The following is a 20413-nucleotide window of genomic DNA, read 5'->3' as shown; positions in this document are numbered from 1 at the left end:
CAGGAAAGAGCTGAGCCACCCGCACTCATCCCTTCACTCTTCTGCATCCCAACCCTCTAGCCTGGTGAACACTGGAGTGGGTTGCCATTTCCTTCTCCAATGAACTAAAGCTAAGGAGACTTTTAACCAAGTGCTGTTGCTTTAAATCTAACAAATCAATGGTGAATCCCTATCCATAGTTGCCTGATGGATTAGCATGAAAGGGAATCTATCAGTATTGGTTCTGTGTTGCCTGAGACTGTCTACTCCAAAGACTAAGATTCTCCCCTTTCAAAGTCCCTGCAAAGGGCACAGGCCCACCCATCACCCCATTCTGTGTACTTCCAAATGACCTTGAGCTCTCAATCCAAAATTACTGGACCCCTAAGGAGTGCAGCTCTTAGTAAAGACAATAAGTAATATGTATTATCTGGAACTGGTGGAGGAAGAATTTAAACTGAGCATAATATTCTCAAAGCAATACAGGAAGATGCTTAGCAATATGATGCAGTGACTAGCAGTAGTGAAAAACTGAGTGGAAATATTGGGTATGAAATAATATGGTTGTAAGAAAAACAGGATATAGGATGAATACAGCTGAAAAACTTGCTAGTGACCTAGGTGATTAGAAGGAGGGCAGCAAGAAAGGAGAAATAAGTAGACAATACAAAAGAAAAATATAAGTGTTATAAAGAATAGAAATAGAGTAAGATAGACTTCTATCTGACTACTTAGGAAAAAATGCATATAAATACAGTATGAAAACAAAAATGAACTAGAGATACATGATAGAAAAAATACTCGAAAAGTATTGTGGACAAATACAAAAAGTGAAAGTCAGAAATTGATGCATTTCTCAAAAAGCTGTATATTGGTAAAATCAGCCCAAGAAACAAAGTTTAAATGGCCATAAGTTTTAAAGAAAATGAAGTAGTTGTCAAAAATCTCCCATCCCCGAATCCCTAAGAACAGTCAAACAACTGCTGCTGCTGCTAAGTCGCTTCAGTCGTGGCCAACTCTGTGCGACCCCAGAGACGGCAGCCCGCCAGGCTCCCCCGTCCCTGGGGGTAAATTCTACCAAACTTTTAAGGAACAAATAATTCCTATCCAAAATAAGTTCAATAAAATGGGAAGTGGAGGAAGTTCACTTCATAAAACAAGCATAATCTTGATTCCCAAGCCTGATAATGACAATAGAACAAGAAAGAATTATTATAGGTCCTTTTTGTTATAAGCATATGTATATAATGCCTATATATATTAGCTCATGAATCCAACAGTATATTTGGAAAATAACATATCATGATCAGTGAGATTTGTTTCAAATATATAAAAGTGATTCAACATCAAAAACTAAAAAAGATAATATGACCTCAATAGATATTTTTTAAAGGGTGAAACAGTTCAACACTTAGGCATTAAAAAGATTAGACCATTAGCTTAGAAAGAGTTCCTAAGCTTTGTAAAATTCATATAGAAAAACACCTACAGTGGATATTTAATGAAGAAAATTTAAAGTCATTCTCTAGGATTAGAAATGAAACAAATATATACATTATAATTTTTCATAATACTGAATCTCAGACTCTCTACCTAAGAGGAATGAAAAAAAGTGAATCAAAAGAATGTAAAGAGAGGAGATAAAACCACCATTGTTTGCAAATGATCATCTTCCCTAGAATATTCTACAGGATCTAAATAGAACTTATTATATACTAGAGTTCGTCAAGGTTGAAAAGTCAGCCTGTTAAAATCAATTGTCTTTCTCTACACCAGTGATCCTCAAGCTTTATAATTTTGGACCTATTATACTCTTAAACACCCCACTCCAGTACTCACCTGGAAAATCCCATGGATGGAGGAGCCTGTTAGGCTGCAGTCCATGGGGTCGCACAGAGTCAGGCATGACTGAGCAACTTCACTTTCACTTTTCACTTTCATGCATTGGAGAAGGAAATGGCAACCCACTCCAGTATTCTTGCCTGGAGAATCCCAGGGACAGGGGAGCCTGGTGGGCTGCCGTCTATGGGGTCGCACAGAGTCAGACACGACTGAAGCGACTTAGCAGTAGCAGCAGCATACTCTTAAAAATTAATGCAAAACAAACATATAAAACAAACGTATAAAATGTTGTTTAAAAATAAACATAAACCCATTACTTGTTAACATACAATATTTTAATGAAAAGAAAAAATGTCCAAAATGAACAAAAAACTATGTTGTGAGAAGTGTAACAGTGTCTTACCTCTTTGTACATCTCTTTTAATTGCTTCCCTAACTGAAAACATCTAGATTCTCATACATACTTCTGCATTCAGTCTATTGCAATGTGTTATTTTTGGTTAAGACAGGAAAAAAGTCTGTGTTCAAACTTACTGTAGTTGAAAAGTGTTAGTAAACTTTTCATATGAGTTTTTTTCTCAGCAAGTGGAAGTTTATTATGGGTTAATTGAAATATGGAATCTGAAAGCAAATCAGTAAACTCTTCATGATGTTTCATTAAGTTCCATTGATTTATCATGTATTTTGAATACATCTTTCACCTTGTGTAATTTTTAACACCAAGTATTGATCATTTGAAAAATACGCAGTGACTTGTGATCTTTTTAATATTAACAAATATTCTGTAATACTGAAAAAATCACCCTTGTCAGTATCACCCCTGACTCATCAGAAAAGCCTTAAAGTGTTGGGAAGCTGTCAAGCTCATGACAGATATGTTTTCTAAAATTCTGCCCTTACTTGAAAGCTTCCATTTTATCACTGGCAACAAATGCTATCTGTCATTTCCTTAAAGTGACAGGTTTACTTCATTTTTCAGAAAACATCTGCCAGATTTCCAAGTCTGAATAACCATACTTTGTCAGTAGTTCTCAACTAAAAATGGTTCTCTGTGAAAGAATAAAATGCAGTTAGCTCAGCCTCAGACTGAAACAGTCCAAACACTTTTCCCTGAGACAGTCACTGTGCTTCAGTCTACAAAAGCACTTGACACAAATTTCTCATTTTGTCATAGATGATATTTTTTTAAAGGTATACTCAAGGGTAGAAATTCAATAAAATTAATCATGTTTACTCTCCCATCAGACATTCCTGTGTAAAACCAGCATTTTTTTCTTGAGTACACAGTGATAAAGAATACATGAGAAGTATAATTTAGCACCTTAAGCCTTGATTCATGGTGAGGTAACAACAGTTTTAGCTACTATGCTTTTGCACCATTAGTGTAAATGTCAACAGAATTTAAAGGCAAAACATCTTATTATGAAAGTACTTTTGACTATGCAGGCCCCCCAAAAGGTGTTGGGGATCCACAGTGGTTCATGGACCATGCTCAGAAATACTACTTTGTACCATCATTCTACTAGGTAGATAGATGGATATTAAGGTACCTTTCACAGTAACCACCAAACCCTAAGGTATCCAGCCAGACTATACAGAACTTCTAGACTTCTATAAAGAAAACTTTGAAATTTAAATAAAGGTCACAGCGAGTAATCTAAATAGATATAGAGACAGTTCATGTCCTTAAGAGAGATGACTTAAAAATATATAAACTCTCCCCCCAAGTTAATCTATAATTTCACAACAACGTCCATCAGAATTCCAGGATTTTAAGGAAAACTGATAAAAGTTACTTCAAAATTTAAATAAAAGAATACAGGGTACAGGAAAACTTTATTAACCTAAGGTGAAAGCAAAACAGTATAGACACTTACCTTGCCACATACTGAGACAATTTATAAAACAATCCCCAAAACCCAGGATCAACCAGATACTCAGAACAGGAAATGTAGAGACAGAGGTGTGTATAAATGGGAGATTGATGTGCTTCATCCAGAATACAGTGGGAGCACAAATCACTTTGGAAGGATAGGCTGTTCCAGGAATGTTAAAAAGACAACAGCAGCAGCAGCTAAATGGATTAAGAGAAACTGAATCTGTCTCTAAGAAAAAAACATGGTCTCCAGACAGATTTAAGACATCAGAGTATTACAGAAAACATCCGCTACTATAAATGCTTCATTTCTTTTTATTGTTAACTATCATCAAACAACATTTTTATCTTTTCACTTCCTCGGTTTTCCAAACTTCCAGTTTAGTAACTTCATTTTTCTCTGCAGAATTGTTAATCAACCATTTATGCTTGAAAAAAAAAAATTCTTCACACACTCTGAAAAGCTACATTGAGTGCTCCATGAACCATATTGACTCTCAACATTTCAAAGGAAGATTTGTAAAATAATATGAGGAAAATGCCCAAGATAAGGCATCGGGAGTACTTAATTAAATATACCCCAGATTCCTCAGAATCTGGAAAAGTTACAGCCTTCCAAAAGCTTCTCTTGGGTGAATATTTGCCTTCTGTAAAAAGTCTTAGAACATAAGCGCCTGCTGAGAAAACAAAACGTTTATGTAATGTCTCCTTCAGAGCGTTCCTCCCTGAGAACTATTCCCTTGGCCGTGCTCCATAACACTCTGAACAGCTCTTGCTAGAATCTTATCCCCTTCCTCTGAAGATGCATGGAAATCTCATTTCAAGTGTTCAACACCTGTTACCTAAAAGGCCTCAGAAAGGATGTCATTTTATTCAGCTCACTTGACAGTGTGTCGTGTATTGTTTTGTGTTTTATTTTTATTTTTGTATCAAATGTGGCTCACAGATAAATGTAGTCTTGAAATAACTAGCTTTCCTGAGCAATTCTGTCGAATTTATCATTCTCTAAATCCAGGTTTTGAAACCAGCTGATTGATGACCCTTTTATTTATTTACTAACACATGTCAACAGGCAAACCAAGTGACAGGCAGCAGTGTGGCTCCTGTGGCACCTTGTTAATCCGAGTAGTTTAGATGTATTAAAAAGTCTTTTCACTTGGACAAAACCAGAGTAATGCAAACTGACAGATTTCACCTCTTTATTTCTCAACAGGATGTGTGAGTGCTCAAAGCCTTAGACAGATAACTAGTTTGGGAAATTAGGGAGATATCTTGTAGCCCATAGCAAAGTGGCCATATAGCTTCAAGCACTCAATTTAAAAGACCTAATCAAAGAATTTGTATTGCTGGATTTTTTTTTTCAGAAGGGAAACCTATAAAATATCCCTAAGGCATCAGTGTACACATACACATTCCTGGTGGCAGGCAGATCCAGGAGGTTGCAAGCAACCGTAGACGTACTCTGAAGGTCACCAAGCCCAACCCTACTGTCTTCAGTTGGTCTATATACTTGCCCAACTAGACTTTTTCCAAATCATGGCTTCAAATACATTATCACCACTAATGCATGGGCTGGCTGCCCTAACAGATCTTGATTATGTGTCAAAGGGAACAAAGACATGCATACATACAGACAGATATCAAAATCTTTTGACTAGGGACTTCCTTGGTGGTCCAGGGGTTAAAACTTCACCTTCCAAAGTAGGGTGTGCAGGTTCAATCCCTGAATAAGGAGCTAAGATTTCACATGGCTTGTGGCCAGAAACCCAAAACATAAAGCACAGCAATATTGTAACACAGTCAATAAAGACTTTTTTTTAAATGGTGAACATCAAAACAAAAAATATCTTAAGGATCTTTTGACTAATTTCTTAGCATCCAAGGCTACAAATCTTCAATTGTGGTTGCTGTGTCTAGAAAACTTCTCATTTCTTCTCCTTCAGCTTGTCTTACAGCTGGCAAGCCTCTGCGATGCCTTTCTCCTTGGCCATTGCTTATTGCTGAGCAAACCATCTTCACCCCATTGCCTCACTGGATCCTGCTTACCTAACCCACATTGTTCACAGGCAGGCTTTCTCCTAGAAAATGAAAAGAAGAGTATAGGGCCAGGAGAAGGATGAGTATGGAGGTATGCAGTTACTCCCTTTATGTAGGAATGTAATGAATGACCATGGAAAGGCTGTTTGTTTTAGGTAAATTGCTTCTGATTACCTTTATTCTTGGGACTTCCCTGGTAGCACAGATGGTAAAGAATCTGCCTTCAATGCAGGAGACCCAGGTTCGATCCCTGGATCAGGAAGAGCCCCTGGAGAAGGAAAGGCTACCCTCTCCAATATTCTGGCCTGGAGAATTCCATGGACAGAGGATCTTGGCAGGATACAGTCCATGGGGTCTCAGAGTCTGACACCACTGAGTGACTTAACACTTTCACTTTCAATCAGAAGACTGGAAGGACTAGGCATGAAATTTAAGATGCTATAGGCCTTAAATGGAAAATCCCATGGATGGAGGAGCCTGGAAAGCTGCAGTCCATGGGGTTACTGAGGGTCGGACACGACTGAGCGACTTCACTTTCACTTTTCACTTTCATGCATTGGAGAAGGACATGGCAACCCACTCCAGTGTTCTTGCCTAGAGAATCCCAGGGACTGGGGAGCCTGGTGGGCTGCTGTCTATGGGGTCGCACAGAATCGGACATGACTGAAGTGACTTAGCAGCAGGCCTTAATTATATGATAATTTAGTATTGGTGTGACAGTTACTATAATTGAGATTATTCTGATGGTTTTCAGTTTCTGAATCTGAGTTATATTGAGGAGAAATAAATATGGTATATATGTGTGTGTGCTTACTTGCTCAGTCATGTACAACTCTTTGTGACCCTTTAGACTGTAGCCTGCATGGGTTCTCTGTCCATGGGATTTTTCCAGGCAAGAATACTGGAGTGGGTTGACATTATCCTCCTCCAATGGATCTTCCCAACCCAGGGATCAAATCCACATCTCCTTTGTCTCCTGCATTGCAGGTGGATTCTTTACCTGGTGAGCCATCAGGGAAGGGAAATCCATGGTGTGTGTGTGTGTGTGTGTACATAAACACACATACATATATATGTATGTGTATACATACACGTGTGTGTGTGTCCATGTGTGTGTGAAGAGCAATAAAACCAGGGAAGGGACCATTTCTCAGTTTCAGCTGCTGAATGTATTGATATATGTGTGCATGTAAGATACAGATAGATTTCATGGCTGAAGACTTGTCTTTAGAAAAGCACCTGTTGTACAGTTATTAGCTGTCAGAACTACCAATGGAAAAAAATTCTGCTGTCATTAGAATCCTGCCACATAGTTCTAGCAAGAGCTAACCAGGCCAAAGTAAATATGCACACAAGAAAGTTTTCTTCTCTCCTCGTTGAAGCCTTCATAGGCTCTGCAGTCAGCAACACTGCAGATTTTCATTTCGGTTGAGATCTTTGATCTTCTGGTTTCACAGATTTGAAGAAAGCCAGAGTCTCAATAGCTAAAAGGACTAAGTTAAACTTGAATAAAACTCAAATGCCTTTTTTTTTTTTTTTTTGGCCACTTTTCAGCTTGTGGGATCTCAGTTCCTGGCCCAGAGATGGAATTGGGGCCACAGCAGTGATACCCCAAAACCAGTAGGCCACCAGGCAACTCCCCTGTTTCTCCACTCTTAAAAGTCACGTATTAGAAGCCTATGACAAATGTTAAATGATACTCAACTGGTTGTGTATGGATCTTAATAGTCCCGTATATGTAATTCCATCACAACATTCCTCGCTTTAAGATCTTAAGAGAAGGGACTTCCCTGGCAGTTCAGTGACTAAGACTCCACTCTTCCAGTGCAGGGAGCCAGGGTTTGATCCCTCGTCTGAGAACTACATCGCACAGGCAGCAAGTCAGAGGTCACATGTCACAGCTAAAGATCCTGCATGCTGCAACCAATATCAAAGACACAGTGTGCCACAGCTAAGACCCACAGCAGCCAAGTAAATAAATAATAAATAAGATAATTTTTTTAAAAAAAAGATCTTCAGAGGAAACAGTACCTCCATATTCTTCCTCAAGAAAGTTTCACTAAGTGTCACTGACATTTACCTCCAAATATATCTGACTTTTTCTGGCCTGTCCCTCATAGATCACTGGCTGTGGCTTATGGAGGTTGCTCAATTGGATCCAATTTGGCTGCCGTTGTCTATAGTTCAGTGTCAATTCTCCTGTGCTCTATAGCCAACCATTTCCTTAAAAATGGATTTATTGATGCGAAAGACAATCCAGGTAAAGTATTTAATATATCTGTGACCACAGGACAATTATTGGAAAGCACTATATCATTAGCATGATTAATTCCAAGGAGGTATTAACTGCAACTGTTGCTTTAAATGACAGGGTCATTAAACAAGTTGGCCCCAAAGGGAGTCTTGGAATTAGGAAGCCACAGACCTAATGTTTTCAAACATCTGTGGCATTGGTATTCTCAGGGATTGTAAATGGCTATAGGGAGGCATTCTAGATTATTTTCGTTCACCTAAGGATTGTCCAAAAATATACCTCATCCTATCTGGCATAACATTACAGAAAGGGATAGTGTGTTCTGATTTTACGGAATAAAGTCATTTTTTTTCTAAAATGAAATTTACATAACCATGTAGCTTAACTACAGGTAAAGGAAGAAATAATTTGATGTTTCAACAGGTCATCTTTGTTTTTCATAAACACTGTTGCTTGTTGCTTGCTAAGTCGCTTCAGTCGTGTCCGACTCTGTGCAACCCCATAGACGGCAGCCCACCAGGCTCCCCTGTCCCTGGGATTCTCCAGGCAAGAACACTGGAGTGGGTTGCCATTTCCTTCTCCAGTGCATCAAAGTGAAAAGTGAAAGTGAAGCCTCTCAGTCCTGTCTGACTCTTAGCGACCCCATGGACTGCAGCCTACCAGGCTCCTCCGTCCATGGGATTTTCCAGGCAAGAGTACTGGAGTGGGGTGCCATTGCCTTCTCCACTAATAGTTGTCAAAGTGCATTCCCGAGACCAGCACCTCCTGGGACCTGAAAATTGTTTGACCCCCACATGAGAGCTACTGAATCTAAAACTCTGGGGGTGGTGTCATCAATCTGTGTTTCAGCAAGCCCTCCAGGTGATTCTGGTGCATGATGAAGTTGTGAATCATAGACCTATACTGAAGACATCCAATTCATTGATTAGAGCTATGTATTATGTCTAGCACTCAGGGTGTGTGTGCACATGCTCAGTAGCTAGGTCTTGTCTGACTTGTGATCCCCATGGATGGTAGCCCACCAGGCCCCTCTGTCCATGGAATTCTCCAGGCAAGAATACTGGAGTGTAGTCATTTCCTCCTCCAGGGGATCTTCCAGAGACTGAACTCAGATCTCCTATATTGGCAGGCAAGTCCTTTACTACTGAGCCACCAGGGAAGCCCATATGGAACTCATAGAACCATAATAGGTTGCAGTAAGACAGTTCAAGAGAAAGTGGGTAATAAGCCATCCTTTTGCAACAGTTAACAGTGCCAAGTTTGGGGGAATCATATCCTAAGCAGATATAGATCAGGTTCGGGGTGTGGGGTTCAGATTTGAGCCACACCTCTCCCCTAGATTCTAAGATGGTCTTTTTAGCCAGCAGGTTGTATTCTCTTCCCTCTTGGGGACTAAGTTGAGAGCATTTCCCCCAAAATCATCTCATGTGGTCATAAGCTCTAAAGTGGCAGACAGGTGGGAGGAGGAGTGGTTGTTTTGTTTAATGGGAAAGTATTTGATCTCCTGCCCTCCTTCTCTCTTGAGATATAAAGGCCCATAAGTACTGAGGTCTGACCAGGGGTAGGACCCCCCAAACTTGGTAGGTCCCCCCAAGGACCTACCTGTACTAGACTCTGGCACTGTATCTCTTACCAGGTTGCTGTGCCTGGAGCTAGAGGGTAGATCAGAAAATCTCAATAAAATTTAAATTTTCCAATTGTGTTCTCCATCTGAATCACATGTACAGGGGGAACACTGACCCCAGACAAGAATTAAGATTCAAATTAAGACAAGCTGGGGAGCCAGCAGAAATTCTCTGAGCCAGCTGGGCTGGCGTAAAGGGTGTATGAATGGAAAAAGGCATTTAACATAGAGGTGGGAGCTCGGTTGGAGCAATTTCTGATCTAATTGGTATAAAGCATGTATGTGTACATAGCAGTGTGCAGCATATGTGCATAATATGATACTGCCCTGTATTTTTATAAGAGGGTGAGGAGGGTGACAGGAGCAGTCACCATCTTTTGGGTTGGCCAATAGATGGCCAAGAAGTTCATACGGATTTTTCCATAAAATGTTATGGAAACCCATATGAACTTTTTGGCCAGCTCAATACTTTGGTGGAGGAGGGGCACAAGGAAATAGAGGGATCCATTCCACCATTTCTCAGCGGGGTCTGTGGGTAGATAAGTTTTTCTGATCAGCAGTCCACAGGGAGGGTGCCGACAGTCCTTGCTACTGAATGACCTGTGGGATTTCAGGTAGAAGAACTCAGTTGTACCCTTGCACCAGCCTGCTTGTTTAGCTGAACCTCACAAGGCAGGCTCCCTGTCTGGGTCTGCAGTGTCCCGTGTAGATGCTTCCGTGTTGCCCATCTCCTTACTTGGAACAAGCCATACACCTTCCTTTAACGCCTTTCTCTAGATGACGATCATTTCTCCATTTCCTCCCCATCTTTCCTCTTTCTCTTTTTATTTCTTTATTTTTCCTTTTCTCCCCAGGACCTGCAGTTCTCCCCAGCATCTCTTCTTCAGGTGTACAAGTTTCTCTCCTCAGTTACCCTCTGAATGTCAGGGCTTTCTCCTCATTCATCTGACTTCTGTCCTTTAGAGGGAACGAGAAACAACAGGAGAGTGAGTGAGTTCTTTTTCTTTGGATGGGAGGAGGGGAAAGATGGGCAACTTCAGTTTCAGCCTGCAGCTAACTTTCTCTGATCTAAAGTTTCTGAACTCAAACACACACCCACCAAGAGGATAATTTGATTCTGAAGAACTCCATGTATTATACACAAGCAGTTAAAAGCCTTCTTTTTGATACATCTTTGATCCTATTTCTTTCTGCGTAGTGAGTACATTTAATTCACTCTCTGTCAGAGCTTTTTTAGTAGAACTTATTGACCAAAAAGGGATGGGATGCAGTTCTGTCCTCTACCTTATAAGCTGATTAGGGAAAGAAATACATAAATTCATTGAAGGCAGAAGTTCTGTTCATCATTCTATCCCCTCAGTTATTAATACAATATCTTACATATAGTATATGCTTTGTTGAATCAAATTCAGGGCCACAAAATCTGGGGATGGTGAAGAACCAGGAAGAAATCTTAGCACATATATAGGAGCTATTGTTGGTGCACTCCAGCTAGTTGTCATGATCTTGGAGAAGGAAATGGCAACCCACTCCAGTGTTCTTGCCTAGAGAATCCCAGGGACGGGGGAGCCTGGCGGGCTGCTGTCTACGGGGTCGCATAGAGTCGGACACGACTGAAGTGACTTAGCAGCAGCAGCAGCAGCAGCAGACACAAAGGAGAAAAACAAGGCAGCACTGTGATGGGATTATCACCGCAGCCCTCAGTCCAACACCATCTTGAGTCTACTTCTTTAGCTGCAAGTACAGATATAGTCTGTTAAAAGTTAAGGTCAAGTACATTTCAAATCTCTGTATATCTTATATGGATAAAAATGGGCCAAATGATCTTTAGACTAGTCTTCTCCCCATGTCCACTTACAAACTTCACCGTGAGCATCAGTGTGTATCCACAAGGAACTTTGACAGGCAGTGGCAGGGAGGGAGGCAGCCAAGGAAAGGATGCTGAGAATGTGCACCCTGTTTGAAGCAGGGGAGCAGAGTTAAAGCATACTAATGCACAGTGGTCAAGCTGTCTTTTTAAATGACATGTTCAATTGTGTCTGACTCTTGCAACTCTTTGGACTGTAGTCCACCAGGCTCCTTGTGCATCAGATTTTCCAGGCAAAAATATTGGAGTAGGTTGCCATTTCCTCCTCCAGGGGATCTTCCTGAGCCAGGGATAGAACCTGTGTCTCCTTGCATTGGCAGCAGCTGCTTTCCCAGTGAGCCACCTGGGAAGCCCCTCTTAAATGTACAGAAGTGAAGCCAATCAGTCGTGTCCGACTCTTTGAGACCCCATGGACTGTAGCCTACCAGGCTCCTCCTTCCATGGAAATACATAATTAAAGGGCTTCCTTGATGACTCAGGAGTAAAGAATCTGCCTGCCAGTGCAGGAGACGCGGGTTCAGTCCCTGGCTCAGGAAGATCCCCTGGAGAAGGAAATGGCAATCTACTCCAGTTTTCTTGCCTGGGAAATCCTGTGAACAGAGGAGCCTGGTGGACTACAGTCCATGGGGTTGCAATAGAGCCAGACACAACTCAGTGACTAAACAACAACACATAATTAAAAGGAATTGCTTTGAGGAGCCAAGAAGTGTTATCATAGAAAAGTAAAAGTGTTCCAGAATGAAAAACCATCTTAGCCAAGAGCAATACTTTGAAATTCATCAAGAAATCTTGCTACTTTAGGTATCTATTTTTTTTTAATATCACTGTTTCAAATGTATTACAACTATCAGCAACTTGATGTTGAAGCTTGAAGAATATTCAGGCATCTATAATGCTGTAGAAATGTTACAAAAAGAGGGAAGTGGACATTTTAAGGGTGATTTCTCAAATATTCACAGCATTCAGAATTTTAATGGTGCTATTGATAACCTTGTTATCTAATAGACTTCTGACTACAAAATGCATTAAACTTCTTGGCAGTAGTCAAATGAGTGGCAGCCAGAGATGGCATACATAGTGTGCTTGATAAAAATGCTATTTATTTAAAGTGTTAGAGTGGCCATTATGTTCAAGTATGAAGTTTTGAGACTCTCAGTAAATTTAATCTAGAAGAAAATGTTTCAGACTGTTTTTAAGTTTCCGTAGAACACAAGGTACTCTGAGTTTTTCCTTAAGAGAATGTCAAATGTAAAAGCTAGTTTTGACATATTCACAAGTAATAAGTTTTCTGGTAGCTTCCTTGGTTCTTTTCCATTATTGCCTACTTGTGGCTAAGGATATGGTGACTTTATAAGCTCAAACTTTCAGCTATTTCAGAAGTTTATATTAAATAAAGGTGGATGAGTTTATATTAAATAAACTTCTGAGTTTATTGAGAAGTTTATTTATATTGAATAAATATAGTTTATTTATATTGAATAAACTGAGTTTATTTATATATTTATGTGTGTGTATATATATATATATTGAGTGTGTATATGTGTATGTTAATCCTATTCAGAGAATTGAGTGGAAAAGAATTCAAGTTATTGTACTACTACTGTTTTAACCTTTCTAAGACTGTTTTCCCTAATCTGGAAATGGGGGTCCTGATTCCCTAACTGGCAGAGTGGTTTTAGGGCTTCAGTAAATAATGTTCTAAAGTATGTAGAAGAAATAAATTCCCCTTCTGTAATCAAGACAATTACATTTTGTTGCCTTTTCCTTTCCTTATGAAGTTGAAATAATATAACCCAATATAGGTAAAGCCCCAAATCGATAGGAAGCTTAGACTCTCTTGCTGCTGCTGCTGCTGCTGCTAAGTCTCTTCAGTTGTGTCCAACTCTGTGCGACCCCATAGATAGCAGCCCACCAGGCTCCCCGTCCCTGGGATTCTCCAGGCAAGAACACTGGAGTGGGTTGCCATTTCCTTCTCCAATGCATGAAAGTGAAAAGTGAAAGTGAAGTCGCTCTGTCGTGTCCGACTCTTAGCGACCCCATGGACTGCAGCCCACCAAGCTCCTCTGTCCATGGGATTTTCCAGGCAAGAGTACTGGAGTGAGGTGCCATTGCCTTCTCCTAGACTCTCTTAGATGGAAGCAATCTTAGAAAGTATATGGTTCAGTGATTCTTGTCATTTGTGTGGCTCATGGACTACTTTGAGAATCTGAGTCGTAACTCTTCACTACCGAAAAAAATGCCTCTATACACAAAAATTATCATATAGCTTTAAGAGGTTCAAGGATTCCCTCAAACCTAAAGTTAGAAATCCTCAATTTCATGTGACACCCTCAGTCTAAAGATGGAAAAATTAAGGAATATAAGTGATATGCTCTTTGAGAACCAAAATAATTTCAAAATTATTTTGAAAACTCTTCCCCCCAAAATCTCTAATTTAAGAACACAGCTTTCATTGATTTTTGAGCAGTGTCCTCAGACCACAGCTGCATTTTATCGGTGGACTTCCTGTCTCGTCAACCTTTGGTGTGTGAGTGACTAAAAGCTATTTGTAATCCCACACAAAGTGAAATGAAATAATTTGGGTATTGATTCTGTTTTTAACGTGCACATTCCCCAAAATTATACTACTGCATTCTCGTGAACATTCATTAAGTACCCATCATATTCCAACATCTATTCAAGAGAGTGAGAGCACAAGATCTTGAGACCCAGGTTCTCACTGATCTGAGCCCAGTCTAATAACAGGTTCATGAGCCTCTAGTGGGAGAGCTCAGAGAGAGGAGTAAGTCACTCAGCCTCAAAACTCTGAAGATGTCCCACACTTAAGGTAACATTAAAGTTATGACTTGAATGATGAGTAGTTTTCTTCTCGAAGCATCCAAATGACCTAACTCCTTGTGGATGCAAATTTTAATACAATGCACAACTTTCCTTTAAGTTTAGAATAATTTGCTTACTTTATATGTACATGGTAATTACTCCCAATATGTGTGGGTTGACCTAAAAAGACCTGTTTGGTAGTTTCATCAACGATGCGTCTTCATTGACTCAGCCTCACAGTTTGCAGACCTCAGGGTCATTGTCCTCTCTGGCTTGCAATTTCCAGTCACAACATGCTTGCAGATCCTCTCCTCAGTGTCCCTCCGCCTTCCTCTTTCTTTTCTGTTCCCATTACCATCTTCCAATCATTCTCCATACACTAGACCTGGCCCCCACCAGTCCTTCCTTGTTCTGCACAGTCACAAATTCATTTTCCCAAAATTAACTTATTCTAAAGCCCAGAGAAGAAACATTCATTCCAAGTTACCTATAGCATAGAGTTGTGTAATGTGTGTGTGTGTGTGTGGTCAGTCATGTCTGACTCTTTTGTGACCCCATGGACTGTAGCCCACCAGGCTCCTCTGGGAAGTCCATGGGATTGCCCAGGCTCCTCCTGGGAAGTCCATGGGATTTCCCAGGCATGAATATTGGAGTGCATTGCCATTGATCCTCCAGGGGCTCTTCCTGACCCAGGGATTGAACCCATGTCTCCTGCATTGCAGGTAGATTCTTTACCACTGTGTCACCTGGGAAGCCCCATAGGATATAGTTACTAAGTCTTTTATATTCTTAAAGCCTGGATGATCCAATCTCAGGCTCCTCAGCCATCATAACCCAGTACATTTCTGCTTCATCCGGGCATGTGCAGGGCAGAGATGGTAAGAGCTCATGCTAAGTTAGGTCTCACCTTTACTATGTATTAGCTGTTTCATCTCATCTCTCCATGCTTGTTTCTTCATCTATGACTTACATGAATAAATAGCCAAATGGCTTAAAGTTGTTGGGAAAATTAGTATGATGACACATAGGAAGTGCCTGGTGCTGCACCTGACACATCCTTGGTCCTCAGTAAACGATACCATTTGTAGCCAGCTGCATCCTCGCCTTCCTCTGAAATGCACCACGTCTCTGTCATTTCTAGAAACGCTTCTTTCACTTACCAAGGTCATTGGTTTCTCCTTTAGGACTTGCCTCAGTTTCTGATTATCTTCCCACTGATTCCCCCACATGCACCTCCTCTCAGCTGTCTCTCCTCACATCCCCTTCATCACCTCTGTTGGCTTGACACAGTTTCCAAAATTCTTACGTTTCCTCACCATCAGAGCTAGAACTGTTCCCAAATAGAGTAGACTGCTGTGCAAAGTCATGAGCCTCCTTGATTTCACCTTTATGTGAGGACATTGAAGTGATCATGAAACAGAAGGAAGATTGGATAATGGATGCCTGAGGGTCCTAGCAGGAGTGATTTTTGGAGTTTGAGCTGTTTAAAGCAGGGTCATGTCTTATATTTCCTCCCACTTCCCACAGCCGAGATCTTTGTAGGCACACTCCACTCTGCGGTGTTTGGCTCACTGTTTTCCTGAAGAATCAACCTACTCTTTGATCCTTGTCAAGAGGGCCAATGGCTTTCATCCTGCAGGGGAATTTAGGAGGATGGGTACCAGAGTTGGAGGATGGGAACCCCCACGTGCATCACACTGTAACCTATAGTGAGTGTATAATAAATGTTTAATGAACAAGCACCAACCACAAGCTGTGTTTCACTGCATCATTGTGTGTCACTTAGGGACAAATTAAGAGCAAATGAAAGTCTCCTCCACATTTAAGGCTCAGGTTATAGGGAGATGCTGAGGGACTAGATTATTGCCCCCCCCCCAAAAAAAAGACTCCTTAGGTTCCTCAGAAAAAGCTCTTTATCTGAATATTTTCCTTTTCTTCCCTACAATCTCTATATATGAGCAAAGAGAGAGTCCAGAAATCTAAGACAATGTTTATCTTTAATATCCTTATTGAAAGCTCTATTTTGAAACAATCTCATTACACAGGGCACCTCTAATTTTTGCCAGTTTCATTTTCTCTCTGAAATCAACTGCTTTGCCTTCTGAATTCCAGGTAGCTGCACTTAATCTCTTTGTGGCCTGGCCTTTTCATACTAGTTTGCTGTAATACGAAAAGAACCTTCAGCTTTAAAGAACGGCTCCCCACCCTTCCCCAGTTGGAAGGGAGGAAATCAGTTAATTGCAGCCTGTCAGAGTTGTTTTAGGTGACTTTGTACTTCTTCAGTTTAAGATCAACATGAACCTTAGGCATTTCAGGCTGGAAATTTAAATAGCAGCAAAAAAGCCTGGGTTTCGCTAATGCCAGGAATGACTCATCTGGTGAGAATGGTATTGTATTGATAATACAATACCGAGAGAAGGAAAAGACTGTGGTATCTGCTTTTATTTGTATCTCTGACCTTGAGGAGAATTATAACTTGTTTGTTGCAGAAGTTGAGCATCTAATGTGCTGATGCACCTGTTAGCTCTAATATGTTAAATGGCAAAGCACTTGCCGTTTCCTGTGATTGCTTTGTGGGTGAAGTATTTTCTGCAATCTGGTGAACTGATTTTTGTTTTGTTTTGTTTTAAAGAATGTATTCATTTGTATTTCTTGTCTCTCTTATTTCTCAAAAATATGCTTTCTCATTCTGTTTCAACACCCTGGTCTCATCATTACATCTTTTAGAATCCGCTTGGCTTTTTATTTTCAAGGTAACATGATTATGATTTGTTTTTAATATAGAGACCATGAACCAGGCGACTCCTGCGAGGAAGCTGGAAGAGGTTCTTCATCTAGCAGAGCTCTGCATCGAAGTCTTACAGCAGAATGAAGAGCATCATGCAGAGGTGATGACTTGTTTTAACTGTCACATAAAGCCGCGCATAATGCTTTGCGACGGTGGGAATGGCACTGAAGATGTGGCCTGTCCGTTGCCTTTGATACACACCTGGCCGTTTATCTATAGTAAACTGAGTGTGCGTGCTTTTCCTGGAAATATAACTCCTATATGTTACAAAGGAATTGTGTATGTCTATAATTTAGTATCTGTACCTGACAACTGTCTTTCTGTGTGGAACACGGAAGAGCTTATGAGATCTGCCAAAGGTGTACAACTAGCAAGAAGCAAAGCTGGGACATGACCCTCATCTAATGATGCCAGATCACTCACCAGCTTTTCTCCCTGTATCCTGATGGCTTTAGTTTAGAAATGTAAGTTAGTCAACGTGCCCAAGAAGAAGTAGTGAACAATAACAAAATCGCACTGAAGACATTCATAACTGCATCCCTGGTAACTCTAGTGTTTCACTTTTACCATCAAGCTTTTCTTTCAATTTTCACTAACCCTGCATTTTTAATAGTTTTCGAAAGTTCTGGTTCTAATTATGTATTGACATTCAGTAGAGATATAAAATGGTATTTCATCAGGCAAGCTGCTTATTCTGAGATTTAAAAGTGCCATTCTTTCTAATAGCTATGAGTTTATTTTTTTGTAAAAACAGGAGTTTTCTGACTTTGAATTAGGTAGAGAAAATGTATAAAATTAAGTAAATGTAATAAATTTCAGTGCCCTAGCAATCCTTTTATTCTTGAGAAAGTATGTGAAATGAGCAAGAAGGAAAAAGAACAGATACAGAATAATTTATAAAATATTTATATTTAATGAAGCCTAGTCCTCAAAAATATAAGAAACTATAGGAAGTACATTTTAAGCAAATTCTCAGAAAAGAATATTCATGGAGCCCTGCTATAGATAACTAAGATGTATTGTATCTGCTTATAAATATGATCATTCAAAACATCTGCTTTTAGCTCACACTATGGAATCTAGTTTTTACCTTGCATCTGTCATGTGTGAACTTGTTATGGATATTTTATTTTAAACTGAAGAAACAGCTGCTTCAATAATTTGAAATGAATTCCCAGGAGGAGCTTTTCTAGGCTAGTACTACTGCTGTGTTACAAGGAAAATGATTATATGATAAAGATGTATGTATGTGTTGTCTTTGTCTTTTGTTAAAAGGCATTATCATCAGAATATTAGACCTTTTTGAATTCAAAAAAAAATTCTGATTGGCTATCCAATTTCACCTAAACAGGTACATGTAATTTACATTTCACAAAAATTACATTTAATCTTCCTACACTAATAAGGAAAATAATAACTCTTCTGTCTTTTAAGTGTAAATAATGTTAAATACTCCCTGCAACCAGTACCTGCTTGTTAAAGTACAATATATCCAAACACAATTAAAATGTAAGTATTACTTATTTTCTAAGCTACAAAAATAAAGTTGATTTTATTGAACAGACATAATCAAAACTTATAAATATCACTGAGCTAGATGCCAAAATGCAGAAGTATTATAATGACCTCTTTTTAAAACGCTTTGTGACACTATGGCATGTCTTCATTCCACAATGCTTCCAAATTCTTGGGATTCCTCAGGGAAGAGAGGTGAGTAGAATCGTTTTCATCATTTTTCTAGCATGGAATAATTCTTTTATGTGAAGATAAGATAGAACCCACTCGGGTTACAGTTTTAAAGCTACCTTAATCCCTCTCCTTGGAATGAGCCATTCCCTTCACCAGGGGATCAATCGAACCCAAGTCTCCTAAATGGCAGGTAGGTTCTTTACCAGCTGAGCCACCAGGGAAGCCCAAGAATACTGGAGTGGGTACCCTGTCCCTTTTCCAGCAGATCTTTCTGACCCAGGAATTGAACCTGGGTCTCCTGCCTTGCAGGCAGATTCTTTACCAGCTGAGCTACCGGGGAAGCTGAAATTAAAGACTGTATGTATTTAAGGACCAGTCTTGGTTGTACAGTTTCCATGGATGTCCAGGCTAGACTGTCTTCACTGCACAAAAGAGAACCAGCCCAGCTCCCTAGGTGGAGGTTAACGCATCTGTCTGAGACACCTTCAAGTGGCCGTGTGTCAGCGCCTCTCTTTTTCCCTCCTTCCCTCCTCAGGGCTGGTTCACTTCACGGGGCCAAGAGGTTGTTTCTGTCCTTCAGCAGTTTCTCAGTTGAGCAGGTTTCACGTCCTTCAGATCTTTCACAATAACTTGCTTCTAAGACAGTCCTCCCTTCTCTCTGAGGGCCTCTCAACCTCTCCCCTCAGGCTTTTCTTCCGAATTTCTGTGTTTTCTCTTGAGAAAGATAGTTTAAGCTCCTTTCCAGAAAATTTTTAAAGCCCTCTTTCACATTCCTGGGACGAGACTGTGTCTGACCAGAAATTTAGACAAACTGATCTGACCACTGTCCATCTAAGGCCTCTCACTCTGACAAAGGCAGCAAGTTCCAGATGCCTTCTGGAAAGCCTTGGGCTCTCACCCCAGCACACGCCTCCATACACATGCACCACATTCCTGGTGAGAAAACTTGCCGGAGGTACACAGTCAGGCCGACTCCAGACTCTACACTTTCCAGGGAGCCATGTTGTTATTTCTGAATTTCAGAAATAACAGAGTGGCTGGGATGGGCTTTTGTCTTAGTTCTGCTGGCAGGTTTGACACTCAGCATCATAGCAGGGATGTAAATGCAGAGAGAAAGATTACACTGCAAGCCTGAGATGTCCCTTTCAATCCTGTCAGACTCTTCCTTTCCTGGTGGATCCTGGGACTTGGCTATGGGGATGGAGGGTCAGGAATATCCTCCAGGGAAGAGGCAGAGAGAGAGAGAGAGAATGATGGATATGAGCCCAGCTCAGGTTATTACTCTGTGACTTATTGTTGCAGCAGAATCTTAATTGAAGGTCCCTAAAATATTTTAAATATGATATTGTTCGCCATATTGGTGACACTGTAGGCCAGGCGAATGTCAGGCAGTAATTCGGTGTTTGCCATTTGGCTCACTGTGAATGGTGGATGTATCCTGCTCTCCAGCTGACTGGGTCCCAGGCTGTTCCAGCAGCAGAGGAGTGCAGGGAGAGGAGTTCAGTGCAGACACGCATACTTGTGATTATGGTCATTCATGTAAACATCAGTGTCTGAGCCAGATTATGTGTCTGGATGTGCGTGAGTGAGTGAAAATCGCTCAGGCATGTCTGACTCTTTGCAACCCCATGAACTAT

The 20413-nt window shown here is 40.4% G+C and overlaps 1 protein-coding gene across 11 annotated transcripts in view; it reads left to right on the top strand.

Moving 5' to 3' along the window:
- Positions 1-20413, top strand: part of CADPS2 (calcium dependent secretion activator 2) — a 580156-nt gene that overhangs the window by 458232 nt on the left and 101511 nt on the right. For all 11 annotated transcript variants that reach the window (XM_059885593.1, XM_005205640.5, XM_059885595.1 and 8 more), the window contains 1 exon segment: positions 17084-17187. In XM_059885593.1, the coding sequence (XP_059741576.1) occupies positions 17084-17187 (104 nt within the window).

The sequence above is a fragment of the Bos taurus genome, chromosome 4, assembly GCF_002263795.3.
Source record: "Bos taurus isolate L1 Dominette 01449 registration number 42190680 breed Hereford chromosome 4, ARS-UCD2.0, whole genome shotgun sequence".
Lineage (NCBI taxonomy): Eukaryota > Metazoa > Chordata > Mammalia > Artiodactyla > Bovidae > Bos > Bos taurus.
The sequence above is the reverse complement of the archived record's forward strand: the minus strand, read 5'-3'. Positions and strand labels throughout refer to the sequence as shown.